This window comes from Triturus cristatus, chromosome 2_1 (genome assembly GCF_964204655.1).
Source record: "Triturus cristatus chromosome 2_1, aTriCri1.1, whole genome shotgun sequence".
NCBI classification, from domain to species: domain Eukaryota; kingdom Metazoa; phylum Chordata; class Amphibia; order Caudata; family Salamandridae; genus Triturus; species Triturus cristatus.
The window spans coordinates 673,877,553-673,901,194 of record NC_140581.1 but is presented as its reverse complement, the minus strand read 5'-3'; the positions used below and the strand labels follow the sequence as shown (position 1 = coordinate 673,901,194).

Genomic DNA, 23,642 nt, shown 5'->3' with positions numbered 1-23,642 from the left:
GTCCTACTGACAGGTCAGGCCTGCATCAGATCGGCAAAAGAAAAGGAAAGACCGTCACAAGAGCGACGCGACCAGTGAGATGTCCATGTGGCGCCAACATCAGACAGGTGGCAGGACGCCACATCCAAGTGAAAACCTGGTCTGAAGAAGGAAGAAAGAACAGTGGCACAACGCCACAGGGCAGGCAACCACCACAGGCGTGCACGATGGAACAGAGAAGAGCGACAGGATGAAGGACTCGCACCAGCACTGAGGAAGGTGTACAAAAACCAGCCACCGGGGTGCAGTGACGTCACTGGAGACAGCTCCGCGGAAGGACCAACTGTAAGCCGCTAGCAAGCGCGATCTGCGTCCTGGCCCCACGCTTCGCAGTTCGACCGTCCTCTCACCTGTCACCGGCTGCTTGGTATCGATAGCACCACACCTCACAGTGCACCTGCCTGAAGACAACAGAGCGGTGCCACAAAGTCCCTCAAGTCCTCCTCACTCCCTAAGGTCACCCCGACAGAAGATCGCCTCCTGTTTGCCCACTGAAGAAAACCAACATTCTGTTATCACCATCCAGGTGCATCATCACCAAGGAGCATCGCACCACCCGAGTGAATCCACACATGCCTCTAACAACCGGAGTCCGATGAGCCGAATCACCCAGGAATCTTCTGTGCACCCCCGTCAACCTACAGCCTGTCGAAGTCGAGCACACCTGGCCATTCGAAGATACACCCTTGGGGACTACACAAGACTTTGCTGTGGTCCTGTTGGGAGTTCCACAGCGACCCCTAAGCATGGCCTACACAAAGAACGGCACAACCCACGCGGGCAGGTGGCAGTCCAGGGGACAAGGGCCTTAACGGAGTTACCGTGCGAAGGGAGTCCGAACAGGAGAGATGCATCGGCCGCAGCTCCACATCATGCACAGGAAACACGGAGGTCATGTTTGAAGACTGGTCACCCACAAGATCGTCAGAGGAAGGCGCAGAACTCAAGTCCAAATGGTGAGAACACCCAGACAAAGACACCACCATCGGAGGCTACATGAGTGACTTGGCTGTGAGTCCGTTGGCAGTTCCTCAGCGACGCCTTCACGCAGCATACACGAAGCCCCGCACGGTCCACATGGTCCCGTGGCAGCCAGCAGGAAAGTTCTCCAAGAGGCTCCAGTGAGAGAGAAGTCCAGGCAAGAGAGGCAAGTCGGACGTCGCTCAGCAGTCGGGAGTAAGAAGGGTCGTCGAGCACGCCACCTCCAGAGGAAGGCCTCACTTAGAGAGATCATCTCCATCAGCTGCAGGTTTTGTCATCCACCGGGGCCTGAGCGCCTGAGAGATCTTCCAGAGTGGATTCCACCACAGCTCCAGATGCACCGACACTGAACTTTGGTGCTATGTGTTGCTTATTTGTTTTTATTACAGGTTGGACTCTCATTTGTTTTTCATTAAAGTTTGGGAGGAATGTAGTATCCGGCTGGATACGTTCTAGTGTTTCAACCCACACTAACACCCACCCATCACAGGCGTCACCAGTCAGGTGACCCTGTTAATAAAAGGGGCCGGGCGCACGTGCCCTGGGCCCGTTCCATTACCCAACCACCATGAGTACGTGTCATCATTAGCGGCATGTAGGTCGAGGCCCACATCACCACACATTGATCATGGACATCGAACGGCCGTCCATGCTTTTCATTAAACATCTACAGCCCTGTGCATGCTGCCTCGGCAGACATGTTTGTTCACGTCCTTTGTTTCCAAAGTCTGAACTCTTGTGTAATCCATGCTACCAGGTCCTTTTATCAGGCGGTTTAGCAGTGATAATTATCATCATCATACCCCGCGACCTTGCACATTACCATTATCATCACAGGCAAAGATGGAATTACGGACAAAGGGCGCACTCCTAATTTACTGCGCGTGCTGGTTAGCGGGCCCATTACAGGCACCCAGAGCCCAAGGAGCAGCGCTCAATCAAAGGGTTCTTGTAGGTCACTGGCTATCATGGACTGATTACATTTTAGCATTAACATAAGGACAGAGTGCAGGGAATAGCCAAAGCAGGATTCGGGTCACATTGTCTTATAAAGATAAGTGCTCTGGGCCTATCATTTCACTAGACGCCGCTTGCAGCCCTGTCCCGGCATGCTCTTAATCTGCGTGCTAACTTTTGCTGTAATGCGCCCCCACCCTCGGATTTCTGTACCAGAAATACCGGCCCGTGTTCACCTCGTGATAACGCCACCATCGTCGGGGGCACCGTTGCCCGCTCTGGCCCTTGAAGCCCCGGCCCCTATTGGACGTGGCTTGTTAGCTCCAAGCACCGCTTTTCTGGCTCCAGGTGCTAGTGCCGTCCTGCCTAAGCTCGTTGCCTCCTCGCCAGCGTCCCTGCTTCTTTCCCAGCACCCCGACTTGTTCCACGCCGTGGATGTTGTTTCTCCTTTGTTGTGATTCCTGATGGCGGCATTCTTCTCCCGCACAAAAAGGCGCGAAAGCCAGCTATGGCGCGCCGCCGGTGAGCAATCCTCTCGAGGAAGTTTTGGGCGGCAGTCTTCCGATCCTCCGGCTATTCCTTCTTCTATACTGCGAGGAGGGGGGTATGTGCCTATCTGGGCCTGCTGCCCCTTACTTACCCCCCCTTCACCTCGTTAGCTCGCACCCTGGATTGGGGGGGGGGGTTCGCTCCTGCCCTGGGACGACCAATCCTGGTTGCCCCATTTCTAGCGGGCTATTTAAATTAGCGGGGGAGGGGCTTCCTGCCTCCGGCCGGGGTTTGGCCCAGGCCCTAATGGGTCCGTCTTCACCTACCCCAGGCCCGGGTTTCTTCTCGTAAACAAGACCCTGCAGAATCCATTGATCAATATGTTGCTGCCCTAAGAATTCTAGCTAGTACATACAAATTTGAAAATGCTGTTTACCAATACATTAGGGATACATTTTTTTGAATTGTATTATATAGAAAGTACTAGAGCATTTATTACGTTGTACTAATCCCACTCTGATGAAACAATAAAAATAGCGAAGGGTACTGAACGTTAAGTCTGTTAAAATATTAGAAAATGCTGGCTTGTCTGAAAAATTAGAGAGTGTTATTAAAAATACAAGACGCAGGTAAAAGCTGTGATGTAATGTTAAGCAGTGGTGCATGTTTTAAATGTAGCTTGTGTTACCTTGGCATTGATGTAGTGGGATATAGATTACCCAGTTCACCTAGACCTCTTCCATCCTTGTTTCTGGGCTTCTGCATGGTCTTCTGCTTGATTTTTGCTGAAAGGAGACTGAATGACTTGTCTGGTGACATAAACATGGAAGTCAGTGCTCCTATCTTTATTACATCCCCAGTCTCCTACTCACTCAAGGACTCCCCGAGAGGGATGACTTGGGTATTTTGTTCCCCTGCAGGACCAATTAAACCATATATTGGCCCTACAGAGCAAACCTCATAAGATGTTTAAGTGGGATAACAAAAGGTCTTGTTAAATTGGAAAGAAATCTGTGGGGAAAGGGAATTGGTACAATGGGGGAACAGTAAATGGGGGGTTGAGACCTTCTCTTCATTCTCTCTTCAAGTGGTGTTCTGGACTCTGAAGAGTTTCTGAGTTTTGACTGTTCTATAATATATAAAAAGTGACGAGTGTTCTTTGAATCAGGGGTTCAAGGCACATTTGCAGAGACTTGGGCATTTACAGACTTAACACAGGCCACCGCAGTCCCGGCAGTGCGGGGGGCCCAAGCTTCAAGGGCCCCCCTAAGCACAGTTCTCTGGCCGGAGAGCTCCCGATTTAGTACGGAGAGGTCCCCTCCACGTACCTTGCAGGGGGCCCCCTCAAGTTTCGCTTCGCCAGTGCTGCTAGGAGTGGCAAAGGCAAATTTGACAATTCAGCCCTTTGCTTTTCCATCACCTTGTTTATTGAGCCCTTTTCATCATTCATCCTATTTGTGTTACTGTTGCAAAAATGGAATGGGCACAAGTAAAATGCCTAAAAGCACCCACCATTCCTTCTGTGAAAAGCCAGCCTGTGGTTCTTAGCCCAGGCCTGCTTCGACTGAACACCATCTGATAAGTCAGTGTGTAATTTTCCATATTTATTTATGTCGCTGTTTTGTATAGTGTGGAAGACACTCGAAGATGACAGAGTGCTTACAGAAGGGTACGAAATTCATAACAGTTTCAAGAGATTATGGAGGTGTGAAGTTATGGTTGATGTCGATTCTGACATTATAGTTAAACAGAGGTCCATTAAATATATACAAAATAATTGAAAGATGCATATCTAAACCACAGTGCTGAGGTAATGATTCAACAGTAAACAGCCGGAAGTAAAACATCTTAATTGACAATGCTGTCTGCTGGGTTGCATAAAAGAGGGGGGTCTTAGTTTTATACAGTATCAAGTGGAAGTGATGTTTAAGTAGGAAGTTCTTTATTTTCTTTTTGAATAGCTGATAGGATGATATAACTCAAATATCAGGAATGCTGGAGTATTACATTCTTTTGGGACAAAAACTGCTTCAGTATTTTAGAATTTATTTAAAGGTGGAATGGCAAACATGACAGAGTCCGAGCTCCTTAAATGATGCTGTCTTCCTGAGAGTTGTAATGTCCTGGTGCCTTATGTCAGAGTGCCTTCATGCAATGCCTTCTGAGTGATAGATACCAGTTTGCAGTATTTCCTTCTTCGATGGGGAGCCAGTTCCCCATCAGAATGGTAAGTCTATGATCGAATGTCTCGCTGCTAAGACCAGTCTGGCTGCCACATTTAATGCTGGCTTGAGGGGACCCGGGTGTACTTTGGGAATCCCTACCATTGGGGAGTTAATATAATAAGGTATAGATAGAACTAGGCAGGGCCGGACTGGCACTGCCGGGCACCGGGCAATCCCCCGGTAGGCTGCCAGGGGTGGGGGCCGGTTTTTGGGCCGGGGGCCGGTTTTGTTGCTGGGTGGGGTGCCGATATTTTGTACTGCACTCAGTACAGTAATCACTGCTTATTGCTGCGCAGGCTGCAGCAATGCGCATTCATTATTAGGCCTGCTGCTGCGGGCCAGCCGGCACGGCATTCACGTGACGTGGTGGAGTCACGTGAATGCAACTAACAGTGTGCCACTTTACGAACAGAGCAGTTACCCGTCCAGTGCAGGCCCTGTGTCTGATTAGGAGCCGAGCCTGCAGAGGCAGGCAGTCTGCTTCGGTAGACTGGGGCACACGAACGTGCCTGTCCAGTGGGTTGGGAAACACGAGGAGCAGATGTACAGCGTGTCTCAACTGCAGTAAATATGACCGCCGGCCCCACCGATTCAATTGCAGAGGGAGTGAGTGAGTTGCGCGGCAACAGTTGGTAAGTCAAAGTCACAGAGTTGGTGGAGTGTAATATCTGACCTGATCATGTCTTGTGGAGCCCCAAAACACTTCAGTCTCGCGCTTGTAAAAGACCAGTACTGTAAGACTGTGATAGTAAGCTGGCCAGCCTGGCAAGTGGACTGTCTCCACATAACATCGGTATAAAACCATGCGAAAATGTGAATATGAAAATAAGGTTTGAATAAGCCATACTACCGATATTCCGGAATCCCTCACTTTGATGCTCTAAAACGCGTTGGTAAATATCTAGAAAAACATATTCCTGAAAAACAATCGCTATGTGTTTGTATGCAGATCTGTTTAAAACGTAGTTTGTTGGAATTAAGTGGGACATAAATGTGAAACTAAATGCAGTTGTTTCAGTGACTTAAGAAAGGAGGCAGTTTATTTTATACATTTCTCACCGCCTGCAGCTCATAAAAAAAACTATTGCATTAAATCAGTCACTAGTGTGTAACGAGGGACTGTGCTCCCGATCTCAACCATTTTGCACGTTCCGCGGTACTATGATAACAAACAGGCTTCGTTGCCTGATAAAGCGTCGCCGGATTGCCATTTCTGCCGTTTTTTCAAGTGACAGAGACCGAGTCAGTGTAGTGCAATCACTTCTTGTGAAGGCCCCTTTCTAACACTTCGGTTTTGTGCGTGTAAAGGACCAGTACTGTAAGATTGGGACAGAGACAGCTGTTCTGCCTGGCAAGTAGATTCTCAGCGCACAACACCCATATCTGGCCATAGAAAACAAGCTAAGACAGCTTGTCTGGAGTCACAGTGCACAGAATAATTCTTACAAATGGGTGCTAACATTTCAATATGAAAAATAGGATTTGACTAAGCCACTGTACTTTGTTACTATGATAACAAACAGGCTTCCTTGCCTGCTGAAGCGTCACCAGTTTGCATTTCTGCCGTTTTTTCATTGCCAGGGCACATTATATGTTCATTTACTCTCCATATGACAGGCCCGTGAACTGCAGCTGCCTGCAGCCAGTAGGGTGCCAGTCCGGTCATGACGTGTTAAACTCACTCAGAAGTTCTGCATTGGAATGGCTGCAGGCATGGCTGCTTGTAGAGGCCCAGGCTGTTACAAGCGTGTGTGTTTACATTCTGGCCATCTTAAGTTTGCCATTTATTTTTCAGAACTACATAGGGGTAATTTGAACAGGTTTCCAACAGTTTTGGCTATGTTGTATGGGAGATTATTGCGCCGGCCTCAGCTTGTGAGGATAATGGAAAATGGTGCTCAGCCTGTCCGCGCATGAGTCAGCTCACTGACTCTGTGACCGGCAGCTGAGATACCTGGATCCCGGTGTAACTTGTCTTGTTCATATTGGAGCCTCACACATCCTTCCTGTTGGGCTGGGTGTCCCACTCACATGGACAGAGAGAGGCCCTGGAGTCCTGATGTTCTCCTGATTCTTTGCTGGCAGGTATGGGGCCATAGGCTGGCAATGATTTCTAGTGCTTTGCTGCAGTTTTCAGATTTTCTTGGAGTTTCTTGTTGCTCAAATGGGTGTAATTTCAGATATTTATGTTTCCCCCGTCTTCATTGCTTAATTTTGCTCGCATGAAAATGTCACTCATAGTCATTGAAATGTCACTCATAATTACACTGAAATTATGAAAATGTCACACATAGCAATTTGAAACCTTGGCATCTATGCGGTATTGGGCACACGACTGCCTCGCCGGGGGTGACGTCAGGCCTGGTAGTGAGTAATGACTGTGACAGCCGTGCCGCGGGCGGGAATTTTAATGCAGCCCAGCAGGATACATTGTAGCAGGCAACAGTACACAAGATCTTAACTGTTTCCTGAGCCTGCTGGCGGCAGCGCCGGGGCGGGCAAGTCTGCGTGGAGCAGAGTCGGCACGCGCGCTAGCAGCCTGGCTGCATAGCCAGTTTCAGCGCTGGTACAGGCTACAGCAGAGTGAGACAGTGCATTAAAATGCGTGACAATGCATTTCAGTGCGGTGATGCGGAATACCACACTGAAATGTGTTATTGTCACGTCTGATGCGTGATACTTGGCAGGCCTGGATCTGACTGTTTCTGGTGCGTGCTGCAGGACTCGTAGCGGCACTAGTGTGTAAAATGAAAATCCAGGGTTAAATGGAATTCCAGTGACATGGAATCATCCTTCTTAAGCACTTAAAAAGCAATGTTTTAACGCGCTTTTGAAGAAAGTGATTGCGGCCCTCTATGTTAGATTCATCGTTAACACTCAGAAAATAACGCTCCATTTTCTCAAAATCATAAATGTTATGTTAATGAAACAGGTACCAAATTTACTAACACACAGGAGATTACTGTGTCTTAAAATGCCAGCTACAGTTTGAACTACTGCCATCAGAAAAACACAGAAACCCTTAATCCAACATTAACCCGTGTTTACGTGTGCTTGAAAGATAAAAGGCAAGTATTTCGCCTGAGCCAGATCCTGCTGTCCCCTAGATTAGGTCTTTGTTCTGTGTTTTGGGGCTGCTGCCTCTGTGAGAATAACACCAGTTTCATAGTCGTGGAAATGATCTGTGCTCAGACCGGCTGTCACAGCTCTGTTTAGTAAATTTCTAACTCCGCAGGACTCGGTTGGGTCCTGCAGGCAGATGCTTGTTGGTCTGTTGGGAAACATACCCAGGGCGACGATTTATTCAATTAAATTGAGTGCTTATGCATCGTCGCCAATGAAGTTCTTCTACCCCCCATTATCTTCACCGGCTCTACGGTGTCCTCTAGTACCTTTATTGACTAGTCTTTTTTAACGTTCTCTCTGTTACAGCTGTCTACTGCTTGTAATTAAATCTTGATTTTCTCTGCACAGACTAATGGGCTTGTTATTATGAACCACTATTATATACATCAGAAATAGGCAAGAGAAGTGCATTAAAGCAATACTCACAGAGGTGAAAATACAGTTAAAAATTCAAAATCTAATGCTTTACTGTCGGGTGGTTGAATTTCTTGCTGCTCAGATTATAAAAAACCTGGTTCAGAATTGATACACTTCCTGGGTACTTCAAATGTCCAGGCTTTAGCCAACATTTCTTGAGGAAATTTATAGTGATAGAAACATGTTCAACTATAAGCACAGGCCTGATCTCTGTTTGCTTTGGGTTCTGTTGTATAGCTCCATTGCTGGGATTGTTTGGATGCTGATATGAGCCTTGGCTCTCTGATGGATGAGCAGTCCTGGAAGCTAGTTAGGTAGCACAGCAGGTTAGGTGCTCTCAGCAGAGATCTGTGTTTAACCCGTAGGTCCCAGTCTCAAATCCTGGCAGTTCCAACTAATCTTGCTTTTGTTTCAAAGTCAATATATTTAGTATCACGATAGGCATCTACATATTCCCTGCCTCACTGTAAACAATCTTGAGTCATATCCTGGGCTGACATTAGACTGTGCATACAACTCATTTCTCAATATAGCACGGGCATAGAGTGAAAAGGGTGCAAAGTTTATGCTGCTGTTGTGCACCATTCAACAATAGTGAAGTCATTATTATTTTGTTTTTTACAGTAAGCATTTACTTTTTAAACAGGTTGCCCTGCTGAAGGTTTGTAGGTGATCTGAAATTTGAAGGGTTGATAGGCACAGCCCGCTTCTGCAGAGGTTAAGATAATCAACATTTACAACTTCTGTGTGTTTTTTCTTCATGAAATATCAGAAGTCCCTACAGATTCTAATGCTTCCCATCGCGATGCTGAAGTCATGTAAGCAGTCCGGCCACGCTAACAGGTGAGTGTGAATTCTGATTGTATTGTTGTAAATGCTTCCTTTTACAGTCAGCCTGATTCTGTAACTCTCAGCTGTGCTCTCAGCTGGTGCCGCGGAAATTTTAGTTAAATATTGGTTAAAAGGCAGCAACTGAGATCTGCGCTGGTGCTTCTCAGCCTTCTTAGTCGGTCCCACGTGAACAGAGGCTGCCTGGTCAGACTCAGTGATGCGTGGATTCATTGATTGTGACTCCTGCAAGGCGCCTCACACCAAGGAGCTGTGCATTTAAGTAGCCAGCGTGCGCGCTCCATCTGTTACAAATGCCGGTATCTCAAATAGGCGGCAACAACATTATTTTAGTTTTGGGCCTGGGCCTGGGCCGGGCGGTTCAGCCGAGCCCTGCACCTGGTTTTGCTCCAGCCTCCACTGACTGTAACACGTAGTTTCACAGCCTGGCGCGTGGTAAATATAACTAATACAGGACCTGGCTGCATCTGTTATATATTTAATTTAGAGCGTCACCTACTGCCTGACTGACACCACAGCTCCACTCTGCTCATTGCTCTCTCAGGCTGCACAAAGCAGCACCGTTCAGCTCTGAGCATGACCCATGTTATTTACTATTGTCTCATGTGATTGAACTATATGTAGAAGTCAGACACATCCTGCTTTTCGTTTAATTCTGGTCAGGTGATGTCCAACATTCAAACCAATACATTATATTTAATTACAGCGTAACTGCTCTGCCTGTACACTGCTCTCAGGACGCGCTAGTGCCCCAGACCTCCACTCGGCTGACACAGTGAGTGCAGTCCATACATTATTATTTATTAGCACTAAAGGTCTAAAATATTATTACAGCCTGACTAACCCTGTAGCACACTGACTGAGTAATGTAATTATAATTAGCAGCTGAGATTTTCACTGGTGCCTCTCAGCCTGCTTGGTCAGGTCTTACATCCGACAGAGCCTTGACAGACTATTTGTCAATTGTTAGTGCCTTTTAATTTCTGGTGGTTTACAGCAGTTTCAAGATCTTCTTAGAGTTTCTTGTTGTTCAAATGAGTGTAATTTCTCATATTGATATGTTTGCTTGGTCTCCATTGTTTGATTTTGCTCGCGAGAGAGTGTCACTCATAGTCGTTGAAATGTCACTCATAATTCCACACAAATTATGAAAATGTCACACATAGCAATCCGAAACCTTGGCAGCTATGACTTACTCACTAGTGAGCTGTACTGCTGCATCTGCTCCTTCTCACTGTCTCCTCGCTCCGTGGGGAAAAAAAATCTCAGTGCTGGATAAATAATGCAGCAGCAGTTTCAGGGCCATTTTAGGAGGTGGTGACTGCTGAGACAAGGTTAGACAAGTCCCTGTTGGCATCAGATTCCTCCAAATTAAATTCGCTTTCATCTGCTTTATTACATCAAAAAAGGCCATTTTTGTTGGCTCTTAGGGCTCAGTGCACTTTACCACCACTAACCAGTGCTAAAGTGCTTGCGCTCTTTCCTTTCAAACATGGTAAAATTGGCTTACACTGAATTGGCAATTTTAATTTACTTGTAAGTCCCTAGAAATGTGGTTCTACATGTACCCAGGGACTATACATTAAATGCTGCTAGTGGGCCTGCAACACTTATTGTGCCACCCACTTAAGTAGGTTATTTAAAGATGTGTCATGTCAAGGCCAGGGCCTTTGTGGTAATTTTTCATGCTTTCTGGCCAGGGTGCCATTTGAGACATTTCCATGCCTTCTGTCAGCCTGGGTGCTTATGTGTGACGTTTCCATGCTTTCTGGCCTGGTGCTTAATTATGTGTGCTATTTCCATAGTTTCTGGCCTCAGTGACCTGGAGCTGGAGGCTCATGTGTGACATTTCCATGCTTACTGGCCTGGGTGCTTATGTGTGACGATTGCATGCTTACTGGCCTGGTGGTGTGACCAGGCCTGGGTCAGTGCCTAGGTGCTTATGTGTGACATTTCCACAGTATTCTGGCCTCAGTCATTGGCCTGTGTGCTCATGTGTGACATCACATGTCAGTGCTTAATGTGTGATAACATGAGTGACAAATTACTATGCTTTAAAAGTTAATACAATCCAATATGTAATGAAAAATGTGTTGAAAAATGCTTTATTTTGGCTTTTCTGTCTCTCAAATTTTCTTGGGGGGGACAAGTTCAACCCCCCCAAACTCCCCCTAGTAGTGGTTGCTCACTGCGCTTGCTCGCTACACACCATGTGGGGGGCTGGTCTCACTTTTACTTTTTTCTCTCTAATTCACTACTTGTGTCTATTTTTGGTGCTCTCTGAAAGAATGTCTATGGGTACATATGACTGGGTGGGTAACCTGGTGCTCTTTAAGGTCATCGTCTAATATTTACTGTGCTTTAAAAGTTGATACAATTGAATATGTAATGAAAAATGTGCTGTAAAGTTCACCATTTTGGTCTGTCATTTTCCAAAATTTTCTTGGGGGGAGAACCCCCCCAAACCCCCCCTTGTAGCGTTCGGGCACACTCGCTGCGCTCGCTCGCTACGCGGCGGACATGGGCTGGTCCGCAGAAATTTGCCAGGGCTGCTTTCAGTTCTCAGTCCGGCCCTGGAACTAGGGCCTGAATAATGAGTTTGTAAGTTTTGTTCTGGGATGGGGTGTTTACACTTCTAAGCAATCTATGTTGGAAATGTGCTCCTTTCTCCATCTTACTAATGGTTCACGGGCATGTCCAGACTGACACACAGGGTTTTCGTAAAGTCAACAAGGATTGGGTTTGGGGCAAGATCAGGTTCACAGCGAGAAAGGATTTTCTAGCTAGCTTTGTAATGAAATACCGCTGTTACGTGGTTTGTTGAGATTGAATTAGATTTTTATCGGGTTACATGTCAAATGAGGCGATGGCATCCATGACTGAGCGTTATTGAGCTGTTGGGCTGGCACCACTATGCCTTCTGTAAAACAGATTTTTATGTAACACTGTATGTCAACTGCATAGAAATGACCGTTAATGTTTGTCTTTTATTAGGATAGTGGTCAGAGGTACAGTTAAGCGATGTAAAGGTAAACGATGAATAGAGTGGGAAAACGTATTGAGCCTAGCGAACCACTTTGGTAAATAACTGATGTATTGGCAATTTTTATGCATTGACTAAATCTTTCCAGAAGCAATGAAAACCACTTGAGAATTGTGCATGACATTGTAGACCTTTTTTTGGGTTGCAATTTCTCAATTGCAACTAGTTCTGAAGCCTGACCAAAGATTGTAGCGCAATGTATATCCTGGAATGAGGGGGTTGCTCTTTGACACGGTTTTCTAGAAGATGTGTATGCAGGAGCCTTGTGTCTGAGCTTTTGTTGGGCTATATCAGATGGACTAAATGGTCTCTTCGTGAAGAATTTTGTGACAGTAGACTGAAAGTGAGCTTTCAGCCTTGAATTAAATGAAGGGGCTTGGAGGAGCGTCACCCCACTGCTCTCACAGCAGGAAAAATAAAATGATAATAACGTTATTATTATTTTATTTTTCGATGGTTTGGGCTGGGTTAGGGCATGGCGGGGCTGGTGGCACAGGGGGAGGAGTTGTTTGCACACTCCAAGTATGCATGGCTGTTTCCCCATCTGAGCGCCGAACCACGATACTCAGACCAATCACAACGCTGCATTGCAGCGTTGTGATTGGCTTAGGGGAGGGAGCCTGTGTGCTTCCTTTGTCCGGCAGTGGAGAGAAGACGAGGGACTACGGAGGAGAGATGACGGAGGAGAGACGTGGCGAGGAGGTAAGTGGTTTCTTTTTGTGTATTTTGTCCCCCCAGAGACTCCTCCCCCACCCCTCCACTCTAGTTCCCTGACAGCCTCTACTAATCAAATGAGGAATCACTGGTGATAAACCCAACCTTTGCAGTGATCCTTCTCTCCTCAATTACCCTTTATTTCTTGCATGGCGTACGTTAAAACTATGCTTCTAACAATGTGGAGGCAAAAGATGTTTGCAGACAAGGCCACAGAGGGCATGGGCCTGAAAGAGGTGTGCAGCACCTTACTGTAATTTTCCTTCCCCCGTTTTCCCTTGCAACACTCACCCCATTTGCCCACTTTTCCCCTCATGGCCTCCTGGGTTCGTTGGAGGGCTGAGGCCAGAAAGTAGAAGGGATGAGAGACAAAGCCACTCAAACTGACAGCTGCAGGGATGGTGGTGATGAAGACGTCGAATGATAAAGGCAGCAATACTAATCTGCCCAAATTCGTTTTTTTGGGAAGACAAACAGCATTCCATAGGGCAAGAACACTACAGTGAGTGGATACAGACAAGCTGTGTGGCTGCTACAGCCTTCATCTCTGCCTGGCTCCCACACTCACTTGTGCACATGGTGCATAGCGACATGAGCATACACTGGGTACTCAGACATATTGAGGTCAAAGATGCTGAAACACATTCGTTTTCAGGACGGGGCAGGCCTCTTATACTGTATGGACAATAATAATGACAATGTATGTTATGTGTATTTGTAAAGCACAATCACCCTCAAGGGTATCTGGCGCTCAGCAGGTGTGTGTGCTTAGCCCTGCCTAGGGTAGGTTGGTTAATTGAAAAGCCAGGTCTTCTGCGTCTTGCTGAATTCATGAACAGAGGAGGAGACAACAAAATAATGATAACAAGCTCACACTTATAGAGTAGACATTACACACATTGCAAACATATTTCTCCAACAGCTTTACTATTATCCGCAAAAAAAGTATTGCAAAGTCTTCAGAAGGATGAAGTTTACACACCTAAAAAATACTGCATTCCTTTTTTTCAATTCTTTTATGGACTTACACAGAGACAAGTAACTTAATTGAGGAATAGCAGATGAATGCTGGGTGGAGAAACATAGGCATATGGGCAGAAACGCAGTCTTCTTGCTGTCATCGTTGGGTACCTTATGGTTTACCCTAACATGTATCATTCTGTGACTTCATTTTGAGTTCAATCTAAAAACACTTTCTGTGTCTACCATGGGTGGGGATACACCAAAATGTCAGGGGTAGCGGATGTGACATCACATACACTTTGACCTTAATGACATCACACAAAGTGACATGATATGACCATTGACCCTGATTTTCTTTTACCAGGAAAGCATGTCACATGGCCCTAACACCACAACTATTGACATCGCTGAAAATCCACAATAAATGCATGGTTACTATAACAGCATAACACAGACAAATATCTGTTTTAAGTACTACCTATATTATGGTGCTGACTCCATCTTTGAACGCTCTGGGCATAATATTTGCCCTGAATTGCAATGGGAAAGCAAAGCTAGTAAGCAGGATTCTAGGGGGTTCCTTCCCTCGGAAACCAATGTATACAGAATGGTGTGAAATAGTGCATTTTAAAACAACATTTTTCACATATGTGATTTGCTAAATTGAAATAGATGATTAAAGGGCACTCATTAAATTTTCAAATCCTTTCATGCCGTGCCAAGTCAATAAAGCATGATGTCCCCCAGGAGATTACACCATTTTTTTCAAATGTGGTATGAGTGCTAACCATTGTCAAAAATGACCTCCATTGTGCCAGTGGCAACATTTTGTTCCTGGTGCCCCGTATTCCACGGATGCCCCTTATAACAAAATGACATAAAATATGCCAGTGCCAGAATTTTGAACGTTATGTTGTCCATATACCATGGGTAAGGCATATGACAAAAATTACCTCTGTATGTCAGGGTATGCATTCAGTCATGATTGCCACCCTCCCATGTGATAGGTTGTCCCTCTTTTCTGCTAATAATTACCTCCAATGCGCAAGTACCAGCATTTTGCTACTGATTTCCACACACCAGGAATTTCCTCAAGTATGCCAGTAGTTTTCCACCGGTGACCTCAATTACCTCTGGCAATTTTACCATTGGTGACCTTTTATGCCAATAATTAACCCCAGTGTACTAAAGCCAGTATTTTGTAACAGATGTCTGTCATGCTAAGAAGTGCTGCAAGTATGCCAGCACCAGCATTTTGCCTTGGAAGTACCTATAAGACATTAACTACCTTCAGTCGCCAGGGCCAACAACAAACTTGTAAGCATGACATCACATTTTTGCTCACTCACATTCACTCTCTCACACACACTGTCTCTAACACCATGCTCATTCTCATTCATTCTCACTCACTTGCATTCCCTCCTATTGTCACCCATTCTCACTCATAATCAGCCGCGGTCAGTAGTAGGAGTAACAAAACGAATTTCGTTGCGTGCACTGCATCCCCAAATGCGATGCTGGGCACGCAACGAAATTCGTTTTATTAATTTATATGTTAACTTACCTGTAAACCTCCGGAATCCATAGTTTACTACCCCCCACCCTGCCCCTCCGCCACCCCACGTCACCGCCCTGCAGTTACTCCTACTACCGACCGCAGCTGCTCATAATTACTGACACGGCCAAGGTGTACTAACACTTTTCACAAGGAACTTTGCTGGAGTAAGCAGCAGGATAATCTGCTCCGATATGCGCAATCAAAATTAATTTTATCCACCGAGCGGGTGTTGCCTGACTAAATTATACAGAAAACCTACCAGGTCCTACAAGCAAAACCAACTTAATCCATCTAAAGCCATTCTTGATGGCCGCTTTTGGATGAGGGGGATCGAATGCCCCTGGCTGTCAGAAGCACTTGTCTGAACGGTTTTGTTCAGTACCCATTCCTCAGACGGGCACTTAGCGTACAAGCAGTTGGTCTAGTCTATGTGTGTCCTCGTTTTTTAGGTCTCGCCTGACCCAGCGCATGCGCTGGTCTGGCGAGACTTATTGAGAGGGCTCCAAAAAGTGCTACCAGGCCAGCCTAGAGCTACAGTGCATGTGCGCGGGCGCGCGCGCCGCGCTTTACCGCAATTACTTTCACTTTCGCGGCCACACGGCCGCTTTGATATTTTATCGCGATCACTTTCACTTACAGGGCCGCACGGCCGCTTGGCATAGCCAATAGGTCTCGCTTTTGGGACCTTATAAGTATTTATTTATGTAACTGTTGCAAGGCTAAACACTTATAAGGTCCCAAAGGCGAGACCTATTGGCTTTAGACGCAGTGAGGCCTTTCTCGGAACAAACTACTTTTTTTTAATACGCTGCCTTTGCAATATACATTTTGGCTGTGCACCAGAAGGCGGCAGGCACTAATAGCGGACAAAACGCATTGCTCTTTCCACGATTCAGAGCCGGAATGCGTGTTCTAACTTTAGTTTGGTTGTTCAACACAAGGTGCGATTCATCTGTGTTCAGGGGAGCTGTGCAGAGTGCTCCAAACCACACACGTTTTCATTTCAAATCCATAAATGTAAACTGTGTTCGGTATGCAGTGCTCTGGGAAAATGTTGAAACGTTTTACATTGTATCAATATGCTTTCGAAAAAATCAAATGTGAGGTAACTGGTCAGCATGAGGTGGCAGTGTGTTTTATGCGCCTTTCATACCCCCACGCTGTCGCAGTGCGCTCCCCTCCAGCTAGAGGCGTGTTCTCTGAACAGGTGTTTAATGAGCCTCGCGCTCTCAGCCGGCCTCCAGGGACCGCGCTAAGGGGCGTGGCTGAAATTAGTACAGCTGGTGCAATGGTACCAGGAGGCATGGGTTTGAGAGCCATACTGAATCGCTATGCCCCAACCCACTCCACGTTGCTCTCGCACCAAAGTATTGGAGTCGGGCAATAAGTGGGGGTTGGTTACAAGCCATGGCCACCAGAAATGCCGAGAAAGTGTACCAGCTTCCACTGGGAGAGGGCGTCCAACATCACTCCATCAGCACATCAACAAGCATTTATAAAAAAAAAAAATTAAAATAAAACTTACTCAGTTTACTTTAACTGGTATCCTGTAGGTTGCTATATGGTACCTATCGCTGTAGGGCTCCCAGAGAAGGCCACGTTTTTCGCTGCACCAGGCTTCCGGTTCTGCAGAGCTGTGCTCTTTGACAAAGCATCAAGAGCATTGGTCAGATTGCCTCCACTGAAATGCAACAAGACTACAACTCCCAGAGGCATCCAGGTTGTTAAATCAAAACCTAGAACTGGAAGCACTGTGTGTCCCTGTGACAGATGCTAGTCTGCTCATAGCCATAGTATGAGGCCATGCCAGCACAAAGCATGGCATACTAATTAAATTGGTATTCTTAAGTGTGTAGAACAGAGGTAGAATGTGTATTAACCACAGCTCGTTTCACTATCTGCGCAGGAGAGGAAACAAGCATTAAAAATGCCATAGGTCTCGCCTTTTATTAAGTTAAAGCCATTTGCTTAGCTATACAATACCATTAGCAAAGCAAATGGCTTTAACATAATCAAAGGCGAGACCTATTGCATTTTCAATGCTTGTCTGTTATGTGATGAGGACACCCTAAAGGAGTGGGCAGAAACGTGTCAACCATTGTGCTGTGAGGAGTTCCTCAACCCTCAAAGATAATGGATACAAGGAGTAAATAAACAGGGAACTCTGGGGACTAAGCTTTGATGGAGAGTATCCCAAAGTGACGTAACATTACGCTATGCTTTGCATTACTTTGCGTCAAAGGGGTGTTTCATGGGTGGTGCATAGGTGTTCCTATGCCAACCATCCATACGTTTTATAAACATTGATGGACAGGAATTTGCACCAAACTGTTACGCCTCCTTAAGGCAGGCATAACAAGGAGAAATGTATTAAATCCTCCCTGTTTATCCTACGTTGCACATGTGCTGCATTGTACAACGCACATAGAAAGTGGGAAAAGCCTTAATGCAAAGTTTTATTATTGGAAAGGGCCCCTTCCATTACAAAACCTATGCTTCAGAATACGCATACACCCTTGCGCCATGGCGCAAGGGTGTCTGCATTGGCTCATTGCTGCCAATAATGTGTCTGCACACAGGGGAGAAAAAATTCACCATGTTTTAGTAGATTTTGTGAAGTTTTTAAGCAACGCAACAACTTTGGTGTAGCATTGCCAAGTATCAGAATAATACATCTGGGCCGGATTCTCGCACAATATCACTCACTACCTGTCACTGAGTCTCACTCACTTGCACTCACACACACATACTTACTCAGACAAACCTGATCAAACAAACATATGCTCCCTCTCACACAATCACACTCTCACCAGCAAGTACGCACACAAAATTTATTTAAACCCATTTTGACTTTCCACAGCTGCCACCAAATGTCCCGTTCAAACTAAGTGTTCTCTATTTTTATTACACGAATGGTAAATAATAAAACATTATGCTCTATTAGTAGAATGAAAAACGAGCAGACAATAAGGAATGAGGTCCAGCCCCTGTGTCCATGGGACTGATTTTGCCACCTCTGAGTCCAGGGGTCAGAAAGGCAGTGCCAGGGGCCACATGTGTCAAGCCAGATGTTGCAGCTGCGACCCTTGGCAACCATTAAATGATGTCCATGGCGTCCACCTATTTTGTGATTGAAACCCTTGTTAGCCTGTGTGAAATAAGCAACAGATGAGCAGAATATATAAGATTGAACTTTAAGCAGAGTTCGGGGAGCCTGCAGTCCCAAAACATAGTAAAGAGGTCTGACTATCACTATAAGACCCCACACCTTCACCCTGAGCTGTGCGATCAATAAAGCTGGCTATGACAATTGATCACCCCGGCACTCCTGCAGACCCTGCGCTGCCGAACATCTGCGGCCTTCACGCTGGCAGACAGACAGATATAGTAATTACTCAGTGAAAGTGAAAGATTATTAGGTGGCGAGCTTGTGATGTTGTTAATACTTACAGCTACCGCCTCCAGGATCTGTTTAACAGCGTCAGCAGCGTCGCGCTCACTGTAATATCCTTTCTCCACGATCCTGCAAAGAGACCCAAGGATGTTACTCACACTGATTTATGAGGCGCGGTTCTGGGCAGTCTGGGGTCTGTGAGGAAGGGGCAGGAGTCGAAGGACATGCAGACACTGCTGGAAGTGTGTCGACAAGCAGCGGAATGGAAAGTTCCAGCCCTTGCGAGTGACGCAGTCAACACACGACGTCACAACGCGCTTCTTTCATGAGCTGTGGCAATGAGGGGACTTTGGGTCCCCACACTGGAGATAGATGAAACAAGTTTGTGAGAAGCAGTATAGTTGTAACATATATGTCAACATTTTAGAACAGGAAAGGGGAGAGTGTGAAAAAAAATCGGGGTAATGGAATTTCCCCATTGACTTCCATGAAGCAGAGACAATTTCAGTCGGGAGACAGCCAGAATAAAGAACGAGAATATAATCTACATCTACCAAGTCTAGCCACTTGCGGTTTATACCACATGAATATTAATTTTGTCTTACATGATGTTGAGCTATCTGTTCTATAATTGTAGGTAAAGTGTTTATTTTAGTACATGTATTGTGATATTGTTTGTGATGTTATTTATGTTTCACTATGGCAGCTTATGTAAAAAAAAATAAAAAAAATTGTATGACTAAAATGAACTGTTTTTAACTGATTTATGGTAGTACACTGAGCCTATGTTGATATTAATTAAAATGTATAGGACTTGATTTTCGCTTGGTCTCTAGTTGCCTAGGAATGTTATTTCCATAAGGACAGCCAAAATATAGCCATTCTTTGCTCCAAAAATCGGGAGTCTCAGCCTGAATCGTCTATTGACATCTATGGTGAAATCAAAGGAACACCACGGCAGCACGTGGCCATGCCATGACTCCTTGAAGTGCATTGAGCTAGCCTGTCTGTGGGCTATCGCCAACAATGCTGAATCTCGAGGCTGATGTTTAGTAAGGGATTCTGCAAACGTATGTTTACCAATAAAATATAAATTAAAATAAAAAACTGAATTTACTGAAGCAATTAATGTTTAAAATGTTGTTATAATTAGAGCTACTTCAACTAACTGATTTGGCAGCTTTCCGCATAATAAATAGATCTGCTGCATTTGCCACATAATCCAGCATCTGTTGCATGATTTTCACATGTACCAAAACTTGTTTTTTGCTCAAAAATAACTAAACAAAAAATGCCAAATATAGGGGCAGATTTATGTTTCCTGGCGCATCCCTGAAAATCAGCAGGGATGCGCCAGGAAAGATGCGTCACGCAAGTTTACCCTTGCGCCACCACAGATGCGCCGCATTTACAATGCAGCGCATCATGGCGCAAGGATAAACAGATGCGTGATGCATCTGATGGCATAAGGGTGGCGCATTGCTGGAGTCGTGTCGCAAGCACGACGCAACTCAAGTAATGCTCAGGGGCTGGCCATACCGAACATGCTGCGTCATGCCTTACGCCTGCCTCAAGCAGGCGCAGGGTTTTGACGCAGCAGCGTCGGAAAAGTGACGCAGTGAAATCTTGTAGATTTCACTGCGTCACTTTTCCGAGGCTTTTTCCAACGGAACTTCCACCCTGCATAAATTAAACCTGACGCAGGTTTAATGTAGCTCAGGGCTTTACAACGTGACACATCTCCCTTGATGCGTCACGTTGTAAATAAGGCGCAACATGGCGCATGGTTTACGCCGCCGCTGCGTCACAGAAGTGACGCAACGGCGGCGTAAATGTTTCGCAAGGGGCTTGTAAATCTGCCCCATAGTTCTGGGCTGTGGCTGCGCCACGGCAAAGATTAACAGGCCACCTTTCAGTTGCTGTATTCAGGTGTTACAATGGTACTAATGAGGTGCAACTTTGCAGAGATGTTAGTAAAGGTTGTTAAAATGTCAAAATAATGAAATAATACATCTTCGTAATTCCACATAATCTGCCTTTTCCTCACAAATAATTTTATCAATCCTTCCACGTCATTCCAGCGCCCTGATTATAGTGCACTCACTTCTTCACTTAAGAACAATATCTTGAATATTTCTGCTTCTAATGATAACAGGAATGATAATGCCAAAACTGCTGATTGCAATACAATATTAATGACAATATTAACAATAACAACAACAAAAATAATAATAATAATAATAATAATCGTCATAATAACAATGTTAATAACTGTAGATGGTAATACTGTGGAAGCATGCTGTGTTTTACACCCAGCGAAGTCATAAAGATTGGGGACTTTTTGCAATTTCCAAATGCTGCTCCGTTTGCCTGCAGGCTGAGCCTGAGGGGACTGCAGTGTGCCCGTACAGTTGTACATGGGCAGTTGCACAAGCCAGCTGAGAAGAGAATGCCCGCCACTCCTTGGGTGGTTTGATTTTTGAACTCTAACACCACACCTATTCTGATTGACAGTTGGCTGCTTCGCAACTTTCAAAATTTGAACATATAATTAGGCCTGAGCATAATTTAAATTGCGCTTGAGTAATCAAAATACGTTTGGTAAATCTGTGTTACTCATTAATGCGGAATTACACAGTAGCTCCTGCAATTCTGAGTAATTTTTGGGGAAATAAATCCTACAGTGAGAGCACGTTTAGTGAGTGTGAGAGGATGCTCACACTCTCAATTCGTGTTTTATTTCATTTAGCACTAGTTCTTGTTGCAAAATGCATTCTCACGCCCATTTTAGACAGGTGGAGGCATTTTTGCGCAAAGAAATTATGCTAAATGCAGAATTACTCTTTTTCATAATGAAGCGTAATCTCGCTGGATTCTCGGTTAATTCCATGTGATTTATGCTACTGAATTACGCAAGTTATGCCCACCCCTACATAAAATCAAGAACTTCACTCCAGCTTGGGCAGATCTCATCGACAGTGATCGGTGCATTTACAGAATATTTCAGGTGATGATGTAGACTGATTTTAGGACACTTGTATTGCTGATTTTATGGTATTAGGAACTTCTTCACAAAGGCTAAATATCTTGCTGCCTTGAAAGTTAAATCATGGCTCATGTAGAGGTATGTCATGATGTATGATGATAGCTATGTATTGCCTGTGTACCACGCTATATATAAATTCTGTCTGGGAGCTCAACCAGTATATTTAATTTAGCTGGTAAGTCTGAGGCCAAAACAGCTGTCCAGCCTGGTGTTTTCTCTTCTGTCAAAGGTCTGAGATTGTGCAAGCTGTGTAATATTCCATTTCCACACTCTTGTGAAAATGGTGGTCCAGTGGTCTAATGCGTCCACTCAAGTAATCTGTGTTGACCTTACTGTCACAGGTTTGAATCCTGGCAGGTCCTTTCAACCTTTCATCCTTCCAAGTATGACAAAATGAGTACAGTTGAGTTGGGCTACAATGAAAATCTGTTATTCAGGGACAATATGCACCTGATGTATTATATGACAGCTAATCTACTCCAAAGGGACTTGGTGGGAAGCTAGAAGGAAGTGCAAAGTAGAAATTAGATTATTTTACCAAGATACTTTGTAATTAGAGTTTTAACCAATGTCTTTGGGCATTTGTGCTGTACATTTCTATGTTAATCTTACTGTTTTAGAATTTTCTTTGAGGAAATCCTCCCTCAAATGCCAGTGAGGTGATCAGGCTACATTAACAAACCAAGACACATATGTGGTCAGTACACTACAGGCAGCCATGCACAAGATAATGCCCTACTGGGGAGACAGAGCCAGCAGATTCCGCATATCAGATGGCACTGACAGAGGAGTGTCACAGACCAGCAGCAGGTTGTCACCACATCACAGGAAGCCCCAAGAAAAAAGTGATGGCACCAAGAAAAAAGTGATGGGCCTCTGTTCTTGGGAGAGTGGTGACATCTGAGTACAGAGGGTGATGCATCTAAAGCCGACCAGCAGATGAACAGCAAGAAAGAGGTTTATTAGATCTGTGTAATATCCTTTTTTGCCTTCTTACCTTTCCTTATATTCTAAGATATATAACTGGTAATATACTTGAAAAGAACAAGATAGGAGCGTGGTTGGCAGTATAAGGTGGAAAGGGAGAGCAAAAATAAGAGGGTCTTTCAGATTCCATGACCAGACCATTTGCTATTAGTGTTTCTGTCAGGTTCTTTTGAAACTTTTATGTCCTAAAACGAGCACTGTTCATCTATTTTTTCATTTTTTTCTATGGAAATACCTCTGTAAAGCACTGCAGATGTTCAGGCACACTTATTAAACCATGAAAGCTGGAAGTAAACCACTGGTAATTTATCTGCTGATGTCATCCAGTGACTGGCACTGTCATGGAGGTGAGATGAGCAGCCACTACTAGCACACCACATGAAGCCCAGAAGGAGAAAAGATATGGCTGCTGAACTCAGGGAAGATGTGAAACAGATATACGGGAGTAGCAACAACTTGCACGGAAATTTACTGTGTCAACTGTGTGAAACCTGACACAGCAATGTTCCATTCTAAATTCACCCAGAACCACCATGGACTATTGGAATAGTTCATTGGTACCCTTTAGTAACTTTCTTTAGTATTGCAGCTAATTTCCTCAAGTAAACGAGGACCTCACCCTATCTGCCTCATGATGTTGGACTGACAAAATGCATTCACTTGTTCAGTGCAATTCCACCAGCTTGTTGTTCACAAGTCATCAGGCCAATCATATGTCCAATCCTCTCAGGCAGCCCCATTCTTTAAGGGTTCCTTAGAATTGGCAAAGAGAAAAAAGACAACAATACACAAGGTCAAATGATATTAATGAAGAACAAAGGAAGTGGTCCAGTTGGTACTATCAGATGAACGGA

At 45.1% G+C, this 23,642-nt stretch overlaps 1 protein-coding gene across 4 annotated transcripts in view; it reads right to left on the bottom strand.

The window, feature by feature from the left end:
* Positions 1 to 23,642, bottom strand: part of CAMK4 (calcium/calmodulin dependent protein kinase IV) — a 1,094,446-nt gene that overhangs the window by 206,571 nt on the left and 864,233 nt on the right. For all 4 annotated transcript variants that reach the window (XR_014970336.1, XM_085632589.1, XM_085632590.1 and 1 more), the window contains exon 5: positions 18,812 to 18,884. Coding sequence is in view for 3 of the 4 variants with exons in the window: in XM_085632589.1 (XP_085488715.1) it covers positions 18,812 to 18,884 (73 nt within the window). In the remaining variant the exon portion in view is untranslated. The remainder of the gene's footprint in view (positions 1 to 18,811; positions 18,885 to 23,642) is intronic.